Source organism: Ischnura elegans, chromosome 10, assembly GCF_921293095.1.
Source record: "Ischnura elegans chromosome 10, ioIscEleg1.1, whole genome shotgun sequence".
Lineage (NCBI taxonomy): Eukaryota > Metazoa > Arthropoda > Insecta > Odonata > Coenagrionidae > Ischnura > Ischnura elegans.
The window spans coordinates 18,436,684-18,459,018 of record NC_060255.1 but is presented as its reverse complement, the minus strand read 5'-3'; the positions used below and the strand labels follow the sequence as shown (position 1 = coordinate 18,459,018).

General features: G+C 35.2%; 1 protein-coding gene across 6 annotated transcripts in view; it reads left to right on the top strand.

Annotated features, from left to right (window-relative positions):
• LOC124167260 (small conductance calcium-activated potassium channel protein) overlaps nt 1–22,335 on the top strand; it is a 671,763-nt gene that overhangs the window by 642,081 nt on the left and 7,347 nt on the right. For 3 of the 6 annotated variants that reach the window (XM_046545150.1, XM_046545148.1, XM_046545145.1), the window contains 3 exons: nt 9,059–9,194; nt 14,877–14,987; nt 21,153–21,280. In XM_046545150.1, the coding sequence (XP_046401106.1) occupies nt 9,059–9,194; nt 14,877–14,987; nt 21,153–21,280 (375 nt within the window). Of the gene's footprint in view, nt 1–4,625; nt 4,762–9,058; nt 9,195–14,876; nt 14,988–18,316; nt 18,428–21,152; nt 21,281–22,335 lie in introns of all 6 variants that reach the window. The other 3 variants (XM_046545149.1, XM_046545146.1, XM_046545147.1) reach the window with 2 other exon arrangements.

Here is a 22,335-nt window from a genome sequence, read left to right as displayed (position 1 = left end):
ATTTCCGTGTCGATTTTAAATTTACAGATTTAAAATAAACATTTTCAAATTTTGACAATAAATAATGACAGTATATCCTAAAAAAGGTGTTTTTTAACTGATGTGGTATTATTGGGAGATTAGAATAATATCTATATTATCTCCCATATCGAAGCCGCTACCTGCCCTCATGAGCCATCCCGCCTCAAGCGTTGGGGAACTGACTTCCAAGCCAAATTTGAGATCTTTCCTCTCATCTTACTAATTAAAACAATTAATTGGGTAACTCTCAAGGTGCGTGGATGGGACAGTATTAATTTGCTTAGGAGTCCATACAATGGGTGACCAGTGAACTCGACAAAACTTTCTTTTTAGAGGTTTGCAAACACCTGTGAAGAAGATCAGAAAAAAAGAACATATCAATTTCCAGCTTTGGTCCTTAAAACTGCATTCAAAAGCACAGAAAAGTGGAAAATTTCCTGGGAAATGTTGAAATCCAAATCATTTGGTTCTTTAAAAATTTAGCTGTGGTGCTGTATCTGAAAATTAGACACTTCTGTATACAAGCTCCAGTCAGTATTCTTTGAGTGGTTTTCTCATTTTTCCTATAACTTGTAACTTTGATAGTTGAGAAGAATTTGACTCCAAGAAGGCTTTCAATATCAAGTTATTAATCATGCATATGCGGCCTCTGTAAATAACTGTGGCTTCTGGATTGTCTCCTTCCTGTCATCTGTGCACGCCTTGTTGATTTTATCTATCTGGTCATTGGCTTTGCTTTGAAGTTCCTGGACCTGTTTTTCTGTCTTTCCCTTCCATGAAACATCATTTTGGTTGTCACAATGCGCCGTCGTGCATAAATTTGCTTCGCCTAAAGCCTTATTTCCTTTGCTTTCTGTTTCCCTCTGTGTTTCCAAAAATGCTTCCTCCAAATGCTAAGTTAGCGTGTAAGGCATTCCTCGATAATCCTTTCGATATTTGGAAAACTATTTTGTTTCCTACCAGTCTCTTCTCCCTTTGAATCCAATACGTACTACCTTCAGCTTAAACTACTTGTGTTGTCTAGGAAAGTACATCCTCTGCAGCCATTCAGTGAGCCTACGTAAAGTTGTTTTGGAAATTTTGCTCTATTGATAGAATCTATTTTCACTAGAACTACTCTTTTTTTTCGTGAACAGTTTTCTCCAATATTTGTGTACAGTGCGTCAGACGTTTTGATGGAATGGTCGATTGCATTTGGCTAGAATGCTTTTCTTGTTTTGAGCCATTTGAAACATCAGCCTCATCCTTTACCTTCCTCATTTTTTATGACCTCTCATACATTTTAGTCATTACCCTATCAGATTTTCTTTAATTTTTTGTAGTTTCAGTAATATATTCTGATATGCATTTGCTTCATCATTTGATTAGCCAAACTTCATAATTAGCACCTCATTAATTTGATAAGCACCTAATCTCCTTTGATCGCAGTAAACCTATCATAGCATAATAACCTCCTTTTACACTTTTTTCGAGTTTAGCAATTTATTAGCTATCAGAGTATGTCTGTAATTTTTCCCATAAATGCCTGTCTTTAATTATTTAGTTAATAATTTGATTTTTGAACAAAGATGATTGAATTTTGTCATTCAATTTGCCTCTTCTTTTTTAAAGTTGACAGATATGTTCATGTAAATCATGTTTTTTCTTGAGAAATGGCTTGTTTACACTACTTATACATTGATTGTTGAAGAGATGGACCATTTATTTACAATCTGTACATAACTCATAGACTGGTCACTTCTATCCCTGGATATTCATTAAATTGACCATGGTCCTAATATTTTTAAAATACCAAGTCCTTGCCAAAATATAGTTTACTTTGATGCACCTCAGCCTTTCATTTCAGCCTATCTCACACTCACATCTGTATATTATTCCTCTTTCCCTAACCTTCATTCATGGCTTTATAATATCTTCATTCCAGTCTTTAAGTCTTTGAGGGAAAATGCTAAATACCACTTTCGCCCATCTATTTCATTAACCTGTGGTCATCTGGTTTACATTGTGAGCGATTAACTATCAAGTTCTTTACATGTCCCTCTCTTCTAACAATATTTTTAGACGCACGTTCTTTCCAATTGCTATAGCTCTTCTGTTGTAAAAATGAGCATTCAATAAATATTTCTACACATCACGTCTTTTCTGCTGTTGATCTCTTGTTTTGCGATGGCCCTAGGCCACTGGTAATTTCAGCATGCAGGTAGCGCCGCTTCTATAATACAATAGAAAATAATAAGCAACCATAGAAAAGGTAATAAATTGCACGCCGTAATTAAATTCTAAATTAAACTATAATGTTAGCATTAAAAAAATAACTAACAAAAAGAAAAATCTTCCTCGTGTATTTGCTTTCCGGGAAATGGTTTTCTTATTACTTTTATGATTTCTTTCTTTTACCTGAAATCATTTCTAAAAAATCATTTTTTTTAATGAGGTCTCCATGTTTCCACATACAACAATTATTTATTTAATGGTAAATCCATTTTCTAATCTTTCAATTTGTAATACAGTTTATTTTCTCTGCGAACAATTTTATTCCGCACAGCCTTGTACTGTTTCGTTTGGTCTTGTTCCTAATTGTTCTGATATTTGACATCAAAATTTAGAAAACGTACATGGTTTTTTTTTCTTTACCTTTGTTTTATTTCTCTCACCTATACTTGTTAAGGGATGCAATAAATGGATTTTAAAAAAAGCTTGTTGATTGTTGTATACTTTTGGATGTTGTCTCATAGCTGTAGTAGTCATTGTCGTAGGATTGTCTTGCTTTTCTTTATTATTCAATAGATGTTTTGGTTTATTCAGGAGGATGGCGGGTCTCTTTAGTGGTGTTATTGCAGTCTTTCGTATTATCAATCTTATTTTTCTTCCAACAAGAGTCTTTAATTCTCTCTCTCTCTCTCCTTTCCTTCACTTCTCGGAGGCCTTTCCTGATAGATAATCCATCTCAATGTCCTAGTCGGTCAGCTCCCGTTAACGTTGATCTTTCTCATGCTTTCATGGATCCTCCCCTAAGCACATGTTTCTGCATCTTGCGAGAATGCAGTCATTCGTTTATGTGTTTTGTGTTTGTGTGCTTTTCATCGCCTTTCTGTCTTATCATCACATATCTGAGCCTTCCTTTAGGCAGCACTCTTCGCTATGTAAAAAATATCGCTCACTCAATTATATCTACATATCATCCGCATTCTTCTGTAACTGTCTCTATATCCTTATCTTTTATGAACTGAGTGTCTCAAATTATGTGTTACCCGCCTCCTTTCAATATTTGGAACATGCATCTGTTTGTCATCTAGTTTGTTTTTGTTAATGAAATACCAATTGTGAGTCCTTCTCCACCTGCCTCTATTTGAATATGCTTTGTTCATATCTCTGAAAATAAAATTGCTCATTTCTTCTTCTATCTTCCCAAGTCTCTCTGCATAGTCTTTATCATTTATGTATGTTTGTTTTGGTGAAAGAAAGTCGTATATTCAACTTGTTGCTGTTGATGTTGTCTTACAATCGTGAATGGTGATTTAAAAAAGTTCAATTCTCTCTTATCTTTTTTATGTGAAATAATCTTTTATTTATTTATTTCACTCTATTTTCCTTAATCTTCAAGATGGCCAGCCAATTTTTGTTTTCATACCTTCTTGAAATATGCTGGAATTTTCCTGAATTACAGAATGCTACAGAATAACTAAGCATTTTGTGGCATTTTGGATTTTCCTTGTGCAGATACATTGAATTCATTTGCAGAAAGATTTTGAAATCAATCAGGAGATTTTGAGGAAACAAAACTGGTTCTCAACTTCATTGCAAAAATCTTTTCTTAATGAAAATGTTCCTAATCACTTCTATTTAATTTTTTTCATTTTCAAACGTTATTATTTTTTGTCTATCGACACATTTCATCTTATCTGTGCCAAATATTCATCATTGAGGCAGGCAGCTTTGTCCCTGGAAGATATATTTTCTTGTGCTAGAACACTTATGAAACTGATGTATATATTTTTGGGGAACATGGGATGTATATAATGGAAAGAATTGATGCATATTAGTTTCTTTTAATTAATTACCTAATTTCCTGATTATCATGAATGCAATTGAAAGAAATTAAAATTTGGAGAGAAACTGATTCATTCTTATAGTGTCATGCATAAATTATGCATTTTTAGGGACACCTTTTATTAAGTTTTTGATACAAACATCTCAAAAATCAAAATGCAGTTTATGTTCCTTTCGTTTACCTTCATGCGTGAATCTTACTATCGAAATGGAACTGAATGAGCTATTATAAAAGTCAGAGTTTTCAGAAGGAAAGATGTCCATTCCTCATTACATCATAGTTTTACAGCCAGAAGTTTTCATGAACTACCCTGCTACTTTATTTAATCCGTAGCCAAAGTTAATTGTTACGTTCTTTTGTCGATAGACAATATGGAAAATTCCACAATTTCGGGAATGGAAAACTATGGCTGCCGCACGGTCTTGATTTTTCCTTTCTCAGTTTTCCAAATGATGATCCTTTCTTTCAAAGAAAAAAAGTGTCCTAATGAAAGAGAGTGAGAGGTCTTTTGGCTTTTGATAATCACCGAAAATCCCGATCTCTTGTGCTGTAGGTACCACGACGATGAGCACGCCAACTTGCTAAACTCCATGTGGTTGATCGCCATTACATTCCTGTGTGTAGGTTACGGGGACATAGTCCCCAACACGTACTGCGGGAGAGGAATCACAGTGACTTGCGGTATGATGGTAAGTGGTTCCCCATCGCTCCTGGCGGGATGGCTTCTCACAATTCAATATGTACTACCTTATGATCGTGTATCTATTATATGTCTGTGTGTGTGTGTGTGCTATTATCATTATTATTACCATGGGATTTCTCCCATTTCCACAGTCTGTTTCTATGGCTATCTATCTTTCCATCTCTTTGTGTGTTGGATTACACATAAATATATATAGTATATATTATATATTATAATAAACCCACATATTATTTCATATATAAATGTGTGTGTACCTTATGCCCCCCTACTCAGCTCCCTCATACCTGCACCTTTGCATATGCCCGTAAATGCCCAAAATTGATATCAGAAACAACCACCGTAGTGAGTAAGCCCCATTGTCACACCCTTGCCTCACCAATGGTGATGTCAATCTAACTACTTCAGCGGTGACTGAGTTGTGAAATAGGGAAATCCTGAAAAATTGAGGGTGTAAAATTTTTCATTTAAACAGCCTATCAAGAGGGCCCATCAATATCCTAATGATTACTAGTATTTTCTCTTTATACCTGACAATACATGTACTTGCTCAGGGGCGGATGCAGGATTTTTTTCTGGAGGGGCACAAGACAAGCGCTCTTCTCATACTTGAGATTAAAAACAAGATACAACAATTACTGTACAAAATATTCAGCATATAGCATGAAAGTTATAATTCTTTTCCCTACTGAAGACGAAAATATGCATCTGGATGTTTCTTGACACGGGAGACGAGAGCCAAAAATTTTCGTCCAAGATTTTCCTACGCAGGTGAACGAATGCCGAATGTATACGTTTCCAAGCTCTCCCCCTTTTATGATGGTCGTGGGTGGGCGATGTCTTTGTATTGGGACCCAACACTGCAGGACTTAGGCTTTACCCTCGAAATCCGGGAGCAGGTATACGGACCCCTCGTCTTGTATTACCCCCCTCAGCAATAAGGGACCGCAGTCATATAATGGTTTATTATTCATTTTGTGCCAGTCATTTGGCAAAATAAATATTTTTTCCTTTCTCAAAAAATATATACTAAGAATTGAATTATTTGTCTTTTCAGCAGCGTTTACAAATTTTAAACGTAATTCTACTATAATTATTAACTTATATCTCAATTTCAGTATAAACATCAACATAGAAATTTTTGCTGCACTAAATGCATTAATATTGATGGTAGAGCTTCTACCCTCAGAGTCCGAGATAATGCGGAGTCACTGCTAGGAAGGGTCGAAAAAAAATGGTGCTGAGAGTGTGTGATTATGTGCTACACCCTTGTTAACAAATGTCCTGCAAAAATGCTCCATACGGAGGGGACGGAAGTATCTCTCGGGGCTCAGTACAGCAGTCATGCTAAGGCGAGAGCTCCACTGTCTCGAAGGGGAATATGAAATTAAATGATTGAGGCCATGTAATGCACAAAAACAAAACAAACGTAATTATATCAGAGCTCTGCATTTCTTCAGGGTTTTCTCCCGCATCAGCTTGTTTGTAGACTAAAGTTGCAGTTTACAAACAAGCTGACGCGGAAGAAAACCCTGAAGAAATGCAGAGATCGGACCATTGCCATGGAAACCTACGTTCTAACAGTAATTATATCAGTATAAAATGTTTTGTCTAATTTTTAAGCATCAAGGGGGGGGGGGCATTTGCCCCCATTATCCCCCTTAATCTGCCCGTGTACTAGCTTAAAAGTTAGGCCATCATCTTAATTCATACAGGGTAAATATATAAAGGAAACATTTGATAGATTTAGATTTTTAAATCAAATACAAAAATGTGATGTCAGAGAAAATACTGAGATAAAATTCTAATTTTTGAGATAACTACCGGTGAATTTTTAAGAGGCACTACTCTACATTCTCTACAAATTACAAGATTATTGCGCAATTTCAAACAAGTAATTTTTCACACAATTAGACTGACGGAGAATGAGTAATGGGTCCTCTTTAATGATATCTGGTGATTTTTCCTGTTAGAGGACTCAATAATTGCCAGAAAACAATGAGGACAAAAGTTAGTACACAGGTGCACCTTATGGTTCCGAGCCCTACTTTTGGTTGTATTTGCTGCGTCCTTTGCGCCGTTTTCTCATTTCTGTTTGTAACATCACATCATACAACTTCTGTGATTCGGCATCCTGTCGTGTAGGCATGCCTCTTCACTCGCTCAAAAGGGAAATCATAAATCAAAGGATACTGCACATACCTATTTACCATCTCTGTGCAAACCTTTTTGGTGGGGGTATGAGTTCACAAAACTTATTTGGTCTACACACATACGGACGCATAGCAATCAATGTTATGGAGTGGAGTGTAAGCTGATCCCAGGTGCGTTACACAGAAAGTATTTTTCCTTTGTTTGCTGTTCAGTGCAGGGGGGCAGCTAGGAATTAAGGCTAGGGAGGGTTACAGATGCAGTTAATACTGGGGGGTCTGGACGTATGGCATACCCGCCAGGGTAAGCAGGAGGTGCGAGGACACTCCCCCGGAAAAAAATTAAGATACCTAAATAGTTCAAATGGTGAGTTTTACGGCCTTATGAGGGATATTTCATTAGTCCTTACACTATTATATAAGTAATATTAATCCAATTAAGTAAAATGGATTAAACTTAAAAATTTCTCTGAGCTATGGGGGGGGGGGGTTTATCCCCCAAAATCCTCCCTGGCTGCGCCACTGGTTCAGCGTGCCTAAAAGAATCCTGCGATGTGACCATGAATTCCAAGTTCCAACTTTCCCACCTCTCTGGTTATGATCTTTCCCAAGTAGCGCTGGGTGGCGTGCTAGTATAATTGTAAATGTGCATTCTAACTAGTGGCGCCGACTCCATGGGGCCTGAGGGGGCCCGAGCCCCCTCAAAAATTCGCTATGGGTGTGAGGAAAAAATGTGTCAGGCTTGTCGATTTTCCCAGAGTGTCCAGATATCGAGATTGGAGTTATCAGGGTTCTAATGTTGATCATGTGACTCTTCTAAAATGCTTAAAAAACTTAAAACCCACTACTTACAAAATTTACTGGGGAAAGATCCCCGGTTTGGGCCCCCTCTATATTTTTTGTAAGTCGGCACCCCTGATTCTAGCTCTACGATCTTATGATTTTTAGACATTCAAATAGACTTAAGTATGCTGAAATCTTTTATCTTGTTCAGAGTGGGATCACGGTGGATAATTTTATTCTTGAATATTCAATTTCCTGTCACGCTGATTGGTGATTGATGTCCCTCTTGGTGACTTTTTGTGTACAATTATCCCCTCGCCCCTGTGACCTCCCCCGTGTCAAACTCCCCAGAACACGATTAGAACACGACCTCACCCCCCTCAATGAGTCCCCCCCACACGCCTCACACATAATGAAAGATGCCCACTCATCTCTCTTTTTTGGTGAATGTTCTCGGTGTTTCAAATTACTGTTTCTTTCTCCTTTTCTCTCTCTCACTCTCCTATCCCCCTCTCCTTCCATCCCTGACACCCTATTACCCCTATTCCACCTATCATCACACACCTATTATCCTGAAATCATGGTTTTCCTTATCTACCTCCACCAAACAAATTCCCATGTACCTATCCCTGTAACTCCAATGCTTTGATTAAAAAAACGTTCATTCCTCCTATCCCAAACTAAAACCGTTCCAATGTCCATTTATTATTGACATCCTGATACTGTTTAAACCAACAACTTTTCAAAACTTCCATCCATCCCGTATGGCCTCATTGTCATTTTTCCCAATTCTCTTCTCGAACCATAACTTCTCTCGCTAATTTTCATCCCCCTGCTGTGTCACCTTGAAACCTGTTAATTACTCCCTATTGAACCTATTCACTACCTGAACCTTATCTTATCACTTGGGCCTTCTCAAACCCTTTGGTCTTTCCGTTTTACACTGGACCCAATATGATATCCACTCCATTTTGGCCCTCTTTATCCTATGCTCTATAAATGTTTACCCAATGCCTTCTCCAATTGTTACCTTTTTCAAATTCGCCATTGTAACCAAAATCCTTTCATTTGTTTTTGCTGGGGCCCTAATACTTTGCCCATTACCTATACCTGTCAACTGAAAAAATTATAACCCTGATATTTTACCCCCGCACACTTAAAACCCCTGAACCCTTTCATCCTACCCCTATCAACCTGACGCCTTCAACCAAACGCCTTCTGCACATCCTGCAACCCCTCTTTCCCAAACCTTATACCCTGCATATTTGCCCAAATCCCTCCCAAACCAAACACATTGACCCGCAACAACCTCCTCACCATCCTCCCTCATTCTTCTTCGACGACGCATCACAGGTTCCACGACGAGGAGCACGCCAACCTGTTAAACACCATGTGGCTAATCGCAATCACATTCCTGAGTGTTGGCTATGGGGACATTGTGCCCAATACGTACTGTGGCCGTGGCATTGCGGTCACGACTGGGATCATGGTAAGTGTTTGGGGTGGTGACGTGAGGATGACCACAGAGGAAGGTGGAGAGGAAAAATTTGACAAAAGGATTGGATTGGGCCAAGTGAGAGTGAAAAGATTGCGCCGAGTCACAGAGACAGCCACCTGATGCAGGTGGCAGTGGATAAACATGAATTGTTTTTTTATATTATTTACCTGTCCAAAATAATTTTAGGCCAAATGTCTTTTAATTGGAATGCCTATATAAACAAGGTTAAGAAACCAAGGAAATAGTCTCTAAAACGTTGATTATTTTTAGTTAATACTCAATCTGAGAAAGAATTTTCATATTCGTTTGGGTTCATATAGTCAAGAGCAAAGAAAGAAAGGAAAATGATAAATTATTCATTATTTACTTCACCCCTGAGGGCGTTTTCATTTTGGCTATCTTTGTGCAATCGTTTTGTTTTGGGTGCATCACCCTTGTAGGTAATTTCTGAATGTCATTTACTTTCCTTGTGTGATGTTAGATTTGGTAATGTGGTCCTAAATCGTAATTAGGAATTGATTCTACAGTTTTGATTCATATCAGCTTTAAGCCGAGTTCGTAGGGTAAATAAATGTAAACCAGTTTCAACAACATTATATAGCAAGAGCAAGGCTGAATTTCAAAGTCTTCTCTCTGGTAATGCTTTCTCTTTTGCATAAAAACTGATTATTAGTAGGTACTTGTAATTAATGTTATTATTTAATCATTGCCATTTTGGCCTTGAAAATTTAAAACATATGATGCCCTAAGTTGAGAAAATCAATACTAGAAGGCTGCTTAAGGATTTCGTGTTAGTATAATGAAAAATTAAGCCAAACATCCTAAAGTATTTTGAAGGCCTCACAGTGGTGCCAACTCCATGGGGCCTGAGGGGGCCTGAGGGGGCCTGAGCCCCCTAAAAAATTCGTTATAGGTGTGAGGAAAAAAAATGTGTCATGCCTGTTGATTTTCCCCGGAGTGTCCAGGTATCGAGATTTGAGTTATCAGGGTTCTAATGTTGATCATATGACTCTTATAAAATGCTTAAAAAACTAGGAAATGTATTACATGATAGATAATCATCAATTTGTTTTCACACATAGTTCATTCCATTATGCGACTATGTTTTACTTCATTCAATAGGTGGAGTTGCTGATTATCAGTCAATAGAAACACAATCAACAACTCCTTTCCGTAGTTCTTGATTTAAGGTTGTCAATTGGAAAGAGGCTAGGAACTGTTATGTGATTTTAGAAATTTTCACCCATGGTAGTTCATCTATCAAAGCAAAGGTGGAAAAATTCAATCTTTTGAAGAATTATATTTAAAACAAAATAGAGTTTTTTATTAGTATATTCTATTTACTTGTACAAATACCAAAAAAACTGTTGAAAATTTGGGGAAGGAAATATGAGCGATGAAGTATCCATTCAACTATAGGTTACATATTTTTTTCATAGCTAGTACACCATTTTCATTTACTTGTTAACCAACATATAATTATAATAGGTATACCTATTATAATTATACTCATGTCTCAAGCTATTGTCCAAGCACTGAAGAGGAAAAAAAATAAGTTTTTTTGGGAATTTGCCTTTAAATCTCACATAATTTTCAAAATTTGCCTACAAATATAGTTTCTTTGCGTTTTGAAATTGAGTTTATATTTCAAGAAGAATTTGAGATTTTCTAAAAAGAAGTTGATTAATTTAAAAGGAAACTGAGAAATTAGGCAATTGGAAATTGGATCCCCTAGTCGAAGTATCTGTGGCATACAAAACTGCTATATGATACAAAAGAGTCCTATGTATATGTTTATATGTATTTTCAATGAAGATAGGCATTATATGCTCTTTTTTGAATGTGCAGCTGAATGCGGCAGCTGTTAAATTTTACAGATTTAAAATGAACGCAAATATATGTACTGGGAGCAATTGTGCCCAAAGGTATAATTTCTCAAGCAAGGAATTCCATTACTTCAATCAACAATCTGTTTTAGAAATGGGAACGTGAATTGAATAACTTTTTAATTCAAATTTTCAATGAATATTCTACTTAGATGTCCCGATGGAAATGTGATCTCAAATGAATCTAGGAAAGATAAGGATAATTTAGTGCTCGATAGACTTTTTTCTTTTCTCTTAAGAATGCCTCTTGGCCAAAAACAATTTATAAAAAACAAGTTAAGTTTCTGGTCTAGTTAATTGACCTTAAACTAAAAAAACATCAAGTTTAGCATTATTCATTGAATAAGGACTACACTAAACTTCTAATACTCCCAGTAAGTAGCTTCAAAGGGGTCCCTTCGAATTCATTGAGCAAAAATTTTTCTAAAGCTGAGTTAGGTACTCGTGATGAAGATTTTTAGGTACATTTATTGTCGCTTCAATAATGGGAATCTGTTATGTTAATTTATGATCATCATGTGTGAATTCAGTGGTAAACATAAGCTCTCGACACTTTGATATTAAGCACATGCTATTTTATATTTTCACCTTTATAATTGAAACAGGTTTACATTAAAGTGTACATTTATCTTGGAATGTTAATTTGCACATTCATAAATGAAGTCAAGTCAACCGCATGAATTAGATCCCCATCTGGATGTAGGTAATTAATTTTTTAAGGTATATCTATTTACGTATTCTGAGATAGATAGGTACTTCACTGCCGAACGTACTTAGATATTCTTCATTTCTACTACTTTTGTATATACGATTTTTATAGCAAAATATTAAAGAGTCATTTGCATGTTTGTAAATTATGTCCTCATTACTTTCATGATGTAATTATGCGTTTAAATTTGCCCTCTGTATCAGATTGTTTTTTTGTTATTATGTTAAACACAGATTCTTCTCACCAATGATAATAAACCACATTATACAGAAACTTTCCCCTTTCTCAAGGGAAACTAGAGCTTCTTCTTAAGGACTAATGAAATCCTAGGGTGTATAAAATGTTCTGCTTCTCATATAGTAAAACTTGCATGTTTATTTCTAAAAGTATATGTATAGAGAAGTCACAGAATTGATGATAAAAATACTATTTTTTGCCTTATCTTGATTTGCTTTTATATCCATTTTGTTTTTGTTGTAAATCTCTCTTGCCATTCATTAATACTACGATGAAAAAACTTCACTGTACTTTTTTATTTCTTCCTATAATTTTGGGCTTTGAAAGCAAAATCTTTATTTGAATCATAAGTAATGTGTGCTTTAAAGTCTCCAACAAATCTTGTAAAGTTTGTCTCTTCTCCATATTTGTATTTTATTTTTGTGCCACTCTGAATTGTGAATGTGTTGGTCTTATGTTCAGCTTGATTTTTGCCATTTGATACAGCATAAAAACTATTTTCTCTGTGCAACAACTTCATGAAAGCGGAAACTATGGGCTGCTTCGTGAAAAGATGGTGATTCTATTTTCTTTCTTTTTCTCTTTCAAGAGATGGCAAGTTTGAGATGGTTCACTTTTCTACGGGACTATCAACTTCCCTTTTTTTATTTCAGCCTATATCAGCGTTGCTAATTATACTTCCCAAAAAAGAGTGAATTGCATGTGTCTCAGGTTGGGAATAGTCGGTTGACTAGACTTCATTTGTCAATTCAAGTATTAATCGTCTTATTCTCTCCAAGTCTCTAGGTGCCCATCTCACCACTGTCTCCCAAACACCAGTCTATTTGCATTTTTTTCAACTATTTTGGCTGCTGACATTTTTTTCTCTGTGAGAATCTGTATTGTTGCATGCAGTGTGCCCTGATGTATGTTTTTTGCCAATTAACTTGCAAGTGTGGGATCATACAGAAAGAAAACACTTCTATCTGCCCTACCATAATCCACCAAGCAAATATGTCCGCTTAGCTGTGAGTAGCTTGATAGCATCATCACAATTAGCAGCTTATCCCCAATGTCATACCAATCCTACCTATGCCTTTTTTTCTAGTCTGTGTTAGAATCGTAGTGAAAGCTTCCTACCTGGATGTCATAGTTCTTCATTAACACTGTTTTATTCTCTCTATTTCCTTAGGCATTCCTAACGCCTGATTGTGGTTATACCTGGGCACACCACCCTAGATAGTGGTGGTCCCAAATATTTATAATCATTTTTAAATGAATGTTAATTTTTCTGGAATCATATTTGCTTTATTCATAAAATAAATTAACTAAATAGCATTAATAGTATATTTTTACCATCCTATTATGCAATGATTTTGATTATTCTAAATGCAGTGATTCTAATTTTCATTCCATTTTCAAATGGAATCTCACAATTTTATATTTTTAATGCCTTTTGTCTTAGCACTAATCAATGAAGCTGTAGACTTGTGTATAATTTCTGAAAGACTGCATGCATTCAATTCATTTGTGTAAATACAAATGGGATATTTAATCTTGTTTTCTTTTATTATCGTAATTGATTAGATAATCAATATTTTCAACATATTTGTATATATGTATATGGAAAGCTTTTCAAAACTTTGTATCATAGGTAATTCATGGTATTGTATGAACAGGCAATGGTAATGGCATTAATATAGTTCAACCATTTAAATCAAAGAAAATCTATTTAAGTTTTATTTGAAGTTATACAGGAAGGGTAAACTTTGAAGTTGTACTAGTGTTATCGTATATAGCAGTAGAGCAAAATTATCATGAAATGAATGATACTTTTGAACAGAGTGCTTCTTGCAGTGATAATTAACTCTGTGAATTATAATTTCAATTATGACTACAATTTTATCATATTATCCATGTTTTGGCAAATAACAGCTATTTCAGGACAGCTCATATGTATGTATTTATGCTCTTAGATAGTGAGCTTTGATATGAAACTCCTAGTTCAGAGTCAGTTCATTTGTTCATCAGTCTTTGTCTTTATGAGATGAACTTACATTTTTTTTAATAATGCAATATGGACAAACAAATTTCAATACACAATTTCTGTGGCTGAAGAAAGATGAATTAAGGGAAGATATGATTTAATTTACAGAATTTACTTTTTTACAGAAAGGCCAAGTCAATACTTAAGTTGGTAGTTTATCATGAAGAAGGCAAATCAAGTTATATATACAAATAATTTTGGCTAATTTTCACTCGCAAGAAAATTAGTTTTCTAGAAAAAGATATTGTTGGCATACTATGTATCTGTTTGCGATAAAATTTCTGAGTCATATTTGATGAAATGGAAAGGACTGTGAGAATAACCTAACTTCTTCAAATAATTAATAAGTAAGATAGTCATAAACTTAAGTAATTAAATGTTTCTTGTAAGAAGATTTGTTTAGCATTATCTTCTGCCTCATTTCAAAATTAACGAAAAAAATAATGAAAAATAGTGAAATTTCGATATTCAATTTGAATTGGTGCATGCAGTCTTCATTTTAGGTCCACTATTTTAATAACAGTAATGTCAATGATTTCTATTCCATATCACTCAAGAGTGCTTCATAAAAGAACTCTCTGGTCGCACAACTTTCATCCTTGCTCAGCTCTTTTATCTGAAACACATGATGTTCCTCGCATGTTTTGCTGAATGAAGCGGCCGAATTCATATATTTTTTGGACGTCATGATAATTTTTTCAAAACTCACTGCCAAATTTTGTGGAAATCATGGTTTTTTTCACTGTTCGAGAAAAGGGGAAGAAAATTTTTGAAAATTCCTTCAGGGGGCACTCAAGTCTTCTTCTCTCTAACAGGGTGCGGGCTGCACGGCTCTTTTGGTTGCCGTAGCTTCCCGCAAACTGGAGCTAACAAGGGCCGAGAAACATGTCCATAATTTTATGATGGATACGCAACTCACCAAGAGGGTAAGTGCGGTGAGAGTGTCCGGAAGGTGGCGTTTGAATGAGATTGGCGCAACGACTGACTCTTTTTCTGACAGAGAATGTCTGTTGGTGTTTTTTTTATTATCAATTTTCACAGCTCTATCTGTCTCTCTTTTTGTGTTATTTTTCGTATGATTACTTATTTTTTCACCCCGACCAGCTGCCTATCCCAATACAAGCGAGCTATTCACAAATCACCTCCCTGATCCCACGACTGCCTTGTAGAGTCTTTAATGTGCATCTCATTGTCTCAAATCAGTTCTGAAATTTTGGAATTTCCCACCTCCGATAATGTCATCAAGTCATCATCAAATCTAATTGTTTTGGTGTAAATTGCAGTTGTGCATAGAAAATTTAATTATACTACTCATCACAATTTGTATTTTTCACTGCTTCAGATTCGATGATTATAGCTGAATATCATAGTTTATTCATATCCTCTATGGCATTTATGATTTCTTTGCATAACTGTAACAGTTTTTAGTTTGCCTGGAAATACTTAAGGGAAAACTTTCATGACATTTATTGATACAATTTATCAATGACTTAAATAGAATCAGTTTTGCATGGAGATACATCATTTTTATGCATCCCAGTAATTCACTCATCAAGTAAGGAGAATCTACATGTATTTCCAATTTAATGAATATTTTACTTTGATCCTTCATAATATATATGTGGTATGTTTTCATAAATCTACACTTTGGAAACACTCAGTTGGTTGATAAAAATTTAATATCTGCATTAAAAATATAGGTATAATGCAACAATAATCAGGGTAAGCTGAGGTTCTAAGATGAAAATTAAATATTATTGGCCGATTTTTAAAATCAAGTCTCTCCCTAATGCTAGAGAGCATAAAGTTTCAACCAAACTTGCATCAAGATAACTAAAGCTCATCAGCATCTACAAATCTGCCATCATTACTGTAAAAATCAAAATCATTAAATCTCTAGACTTGGGTATTTTTTTGTAGGCAAGCAAAGGAACTTGCCTATCTAGCTGAGCTCTCTTGATCTTATCTTTGAATTTGTAATGCATACACTGTATGATTTTTTGCCAGTCGACTCATTTTGCTTTCTTTTTTTTATGAGATCCGTATTATATAGATAACTACATATAATCAATTACCCAACATGCCCAAGCATTCCAATGCAAGTACAAATATTCAATTTTTTTGCAGTCTACCTTCCATTATCCTTCGATTCTGCTACAAATAACTTTTCATCGTAATACTATTTTTCCTCCTTCCTACCATACCAAAATATTTCTTCAATCTGAACCACTAGATTCAAAGAGTTACATCATCTTCAGGTACAGTGCAATTCAATTTTACCTGAAGGTACCATAAAGAGGTGAAATTGGTCACAAAATACTGCGGCAAAATACAATGTTTTCATAACGCACACTAACTTTGAAGCTAAAGTCTTAGTGCTAGGGTACATAAGACTCCAATCCAAGTTTTTAAGCAGTGACACACCATTAGTTCAGCACTGATTTTAGCTCTTGAGGTCAGCAATGCGTTGATGAGGAAAAAGGCTTGCTCATCCCTTTGCCTCTGCTTCCGTTTCATCTCTCTTAGCGAACCATCTTTAGCCACCTTCCACCTCCCATCTATCTATCTCTCTTATTCATCACGTTTTTGCTTTCCATGCTGGCGAAGGAGCAGACTACTGTGGGGAGACATGATTGCCTACGGCGTCTCACCCAAATCTATTTAATTTGATTTTTTGACTCTATTTTGTCCCACTTTCTTCTCTATCTCGTCCCGGGTAATGAGGGGATACAAAACTTACACTTATGCGGCAAAATGCGTTGAGCTGCATTTGCGGTAGGCACAAAGCATGGGAAAAGACTACTCGTGCCAAATGTTTTATGTGTTATAACCCGCTCCCACTATCGCTTCATGGGAAGGAAGGGGTGGCCAACTTCTCCTCCAAAATATCAAAATGATCATATTTCTTTTTTTCATTTTCCCCATTTTCTGTGTATGTAGCTGTGCCTATCGCCATTGCTGCTTTAGTTTCTGTGTTTTGTCACATAAGTTATGCTCTTTTACCCACAGGTAGACTAAAATTTGAAAGCATAAAAGAAGCAAGAAGCTATCGGAATTTTTACTCAAAAAGGGATATTTTTTGAGTCCCTCTGCTCTGCAATGGTATGCCCTAAGGCAATTTAATATGTTATCAAAATTCCTTGATTTTATTAATGGGATCTGAAAGAATAATATAACCTCCTTTGTTGAAAATTTCTTCTTCTAATTACGTTTTTAATATTCCCACTTTCAAATTTCTTTTTAACTTCCACTCAACCTTTTGGAAATTTGCAATATTAGGAAAATCATGCCCTATCATTTAATTCATATTTCTTACGTGTCTCAGTCTTTAAAGCAAAGAACACTCTGCGTTTATTTTTACTCTAGTACGCACATGGTTTAAATATTTCAATACATTCTCAAAATAATTTTTTAAATCCACCATAAACTGCATATATTTTACATTTTAAAAATATTACCACACATATCTCAACTCAGGTCTCTTGAAGCATTTTGCGGGAATTGGAATATGCGGAAATATGCATGTTTTTGCTAATTTGGCACCAAAAATTCGAAGTTTTATTTCATCAGGGATGTGCTTCATGAAGCTTAGGTTATCTAAGAATTTATCTTGATTCTTTTGTGTTTTCAAAGTTGTGTCTGCCTCACTATACTGACTTTTGAAGCTTCTCCCCAGAACGAGTGATTTTTCGTTTCGTGCCATTGCTTCCTGAATGTACGCAGCTTTGTTTGCATCTGTGGAATCGCTCTTTTTTTCTCATTCACGTGAGGAAGATGTTGGCATTAATCTTTTGGTTTTTTTCCCCCTTACCGTTCATTATCTTTTCTTTGTCTGGCCGTGTCTTTGTATAAATGTATTCATTTTTATTCTTTCTTTTTTCCCCCCCTCCCACCTCAACACCTCTTTTGTTTCATTTTTTTTTGTTTTACTTTGACGCCACATTTACATGCCATAATTCTTCCACAATCCGCTCCGTTTCGTGCTCACTTGATTAATCCTTTGCTACCATCTAATACCACTTCTACCTAATCTCTCTAATCCCTTCTGATTCACTCCCCTTTCTCCTCACTTTCCCCCGTCACCTTTTTCCTTGTCGGCTGCGGCTCAAATCAACCCCTTCGCTCATTCCAATCTTTCTCATTTAAATTAAAACATTTGAAACCGACAATTGTGACCGCCCCTACCTCCCCCCCCCTTCCATCTATCTGTGGTTTCGGATTTCCTCCGCATTTTTCGGTGCCGCCCCCCCTTCAGGGTAATGGAACAATGGCGCTAGTGGTGGCCGTGCTTTTGAACAAGGTGACCCTGAGTCCCGCGGAAAAACGGGTACACGTCTTGATGATGGAGAGACAACTGGATCGCAGGGTAAGAAGAAGTTGAACAAAAAAAAAAGAATAGGCTTTTAGCTTTCTTTGAAAACATTTGAAAGACCAAAGAAGCTCGGATACGTTTTTGGGATGCATGTTGATTTTGAGAAGGAACTGTCATTTTCTTTCAAGTCCTAATGATTTAGCTCTATCAATTAGACTGTGCCAATTTCCTCCATGAAAGATTTAAAAACAAAAAGGAAAAAATATTTGCTATTCAGATGTAAAATATGCCCTATCGACAGCACGGACTACCATCACAGCATATAAATGTCCTAAAATTGTGAGATGATGGCTTACTTATCTGAATAATTCAATCTTTTAATCCTCAATGAATTCATTATTAAACCTGAAACCCGGGTTGTGCTATTTAAAATAAATTGTGGAATAAAACAAAGTTATTTTATTTTATTCTATAATGAAGCAATTCCACAAAGTAACGCCTGAGACTGTGTCTTATACTTAATGAATTCAATCCAGTATTTTATGAACGAAAGTATAGGTTAATGAAATGAGAAATAATTCTTAATGCAGAAATTCACTCTTTCAGGCAAGAGAGGAACTCATTCATTGGTATTTTATTCCACTCAATTTTAGGGAACTAGTGCCTCCTTTGAAGTTGAGAGAATGTTGTGTTATTAAATCATATGCATCCTTAAAATGGTCTGCAGTTCATTACAATTTATTTACTTTGAGTTTTACTTACCAATCATTGTTTTAACAGTACTGATGAGTGTGAGGTTTAGCAGAATTTGTAGAAAAGAGTGGTTTTAACTTAATCGTGAGTGCTGCTTCATTTTAATAGGGCTGTGAAACGCTAACAATTCTTCGTCGCCTTAACTTGTAAAATTAGAAGATCAGTCTCCGTTTTTCCCTAATTCTGGTTTAAAATAATCAATGTCCCAATTTTGAATTATTATTCATGATACATATCCAATATCTCCCTCATACCCATCAGTTAATTTTATTTGAATAACATGCTTTAAAAGCTTACACTATTTTTGTTGCTGAAATATTAATTTTAGAAATTGATTTCACAAAATATTGAAGAAATATTTTCTCGGGCCGTTGTAGTGGTGAGCGACTTAGTTAAAGCTAACACCTGCTTTCTGTTATCATTTTTTCATCTAGTCCATACTGCTTCAAGATGCATTCTTAGAATTTGTTTACAACTCGTAGTTATAACAAATAGCTAGGAACTGACATTTTGTATCAACCATATAATGGTCGGACAAGGGCTCTTAGCCTCAGATTTTTAGGATGGGTGGGTAAATGTTATCCACATAAAGTTCATTTGTGTCTCTTCTATTTGCAGAACGTGGAAGAATAAGTTCTCGAATATACTGCAGTCATGTTCCCATTTTCTTTTCATAATTTTTTTTCTTAGGCATGAGACGGGCTACTTGCTCTGGAAAAGGGATTCACGTACAATTGACTGAATTAATGAGAAACATTCATGGAATAAAACCATACACATGCATTTTTTGTGATATTTTACTTCCCAGTTGCATAGATCCACAGCTAAAACCTTCTTAATATTTATTCATAGGTGCCCTTCCTACTTTTGTTGAGGTAGTCAGGCTTAATTCTGTATTGTTACTTAAAGTATAGCTTAAATGATTTCCATCTTCCTCCTGAAAAGCTGATATCTGCTTCAAATTCAATCCATGACTTACTATCAAATATGCCTTGACAGCCATACACATCTTATGAAATCCTTAGATAGAAAAATTTCACATGCACATGTAGGAATTAAATTTAATGATCATTACCTATTTATAATGTGAATAAGGCTTATTAAACCAACAACTCATTATTTCATAAGATCCATGGGACGAGTCATTGTATAGGCTCGGTTAATTAGCCTCTGAAAATAAGTTTTAATACCCATCTGCCAGTGGAATAAAGGTGGTCTGGGATGCTTCTGGTTATTATATAGTTTGCCAAAGAACCTGGGTGAGAGAAATTATTTGGCTTTGTATTCCATTTTAAAGTCAAAAGATACGAACCAAAAGTCATAGTTTTGTGTCAAAAAATGTTTCAACCTATCCCTCCTCATCCTCCCCATCCATAACCAAGCTTTGATTATTTTAATAGCTTTATTAATGCTTGCATATGATTATGAGAGGATAGTTTATAATTTTTAATTATTTTTTCATGTTTTAACATATAAATTTTTCATTTTCATTTTTTTCTATATATGGCTGTATATTTTTGCAGTTGAAGTAAGCATATCCTTTATTTTTACATTTTTTATATCGAGTGCATTTATTTCAACATTAATCCCATATGGATATAATTTAAATTTAATTTTTATGATGTGTTATTTGCTGTGTTTTTAACTCTAATCATATTCTTAGCACCTTTGAAAAGTGTCAATTGCATATAGGAGGCACTATGCTATTTTTCAATATAACTATGACATTTTTTTGACTTTTAAAAGAGTAGAAAAGCAATAGGGTATGATAATTAATATTATCTATTCAACTTATTTTTACCACAAGTGCTTTCATTGAGCTTTGATCGCTTCTACCCGATCATTAATTTATGAAAGATCTTTGCTAACAATTGCAATATTTTGTTTTGATTTTTCAATGATTAGAGTTTCATCAAGAATATCTCTGAAAAAAATTTAACATTTGCTTTGACAGTATTCTTTGAAATGCCCATGTCTTTACCTGCTTGTGTAGTAATTCCTTCATTTTCAACTCTTGGCCTATCAGCTGAAGAATGCTGCCGCCAATGTGCTGAGAGAGACTTGGCTCATCTACAAGCACACTAAGCTGGTGAAGAGGGTAAACCCTGGCCGGGTTCGGACCCACCAGAGGAAGTTCCTACTTGCCATCTATGCGTAAGCAATGAAGATAGTTTAGAGTGATCCACTATTCATTTTTCTGCAAAATACCATCGGAGACCAGTCCCTTATTATCATGAAGTTACTGAAAATGGCTAAAAATCTAACTTTATTCTAAAAGTTCAATATAGATCGTAATACAGACTAATGGTTAAAACGTATTTTCTACAAAACTGCCTATCTGACAGCTAAAAAATGTATTTTTTATGAGCTAAAACTTCTGACAATATGAGTTAATAAATATTCTTTATTTCTCATGTCTTTACATCTGTAGTAATTATGTACATATGTTAATATGAGTCATTCTCATTAAGTACCCAGTCTTTTATCAGACAAGGTGAAAAAGATACCCTGAACCATTGGACATCTATTTGTTTCACATCATTATGCATCCATTTTAATATTTTATTTTGCCCTTTACTTACGGAATTGATTTTCAAATTTGTATCATTATCTGAGCTAATAATAGCATAACTGCATACTTATGCAATCATTATCTTGAGCATTTGCCGGGATTACGACTTATTGTAAAGGTGATGCACTGGCTGTCATGACATCCTCACAAATATAGATTAGTCTCACAGAGATCATGATTTACGTAAAAAAATTGGCCCTATAATAACTGGATGTATCTTAATAGACCTGATATATGGGCAGAATATTCAAGTGTGGAGTCTGCCTATTTTTTCTTAAAAATGGCATTGGAATTTTGAATGATAACAATAAATATGAATTACTCTCACTTAAGTTTTAAAACAGAAATTGCTCCTGAAATAATGAGCTAAGTAGTTACATCTGTATTTCAATCATCTACTCATACCATCAATATCGGGGCACATTTTTAGATGCATCCACATCAGTAAAATGGTCTAAGTTCAATGCAATGATAAATATTAACCCTTTTGTGTCAAATTTTCGATATAGACTACAAGCATTTTCATACACATGTAAAAGACCTAAGGTCAGCTATAGCCAGCATGAATTTTTCAATGCAAACGAACAAATTTTGGCTTAAATGGAGCGGAAGGGAAGTGACTGCTGAGATAGCAATG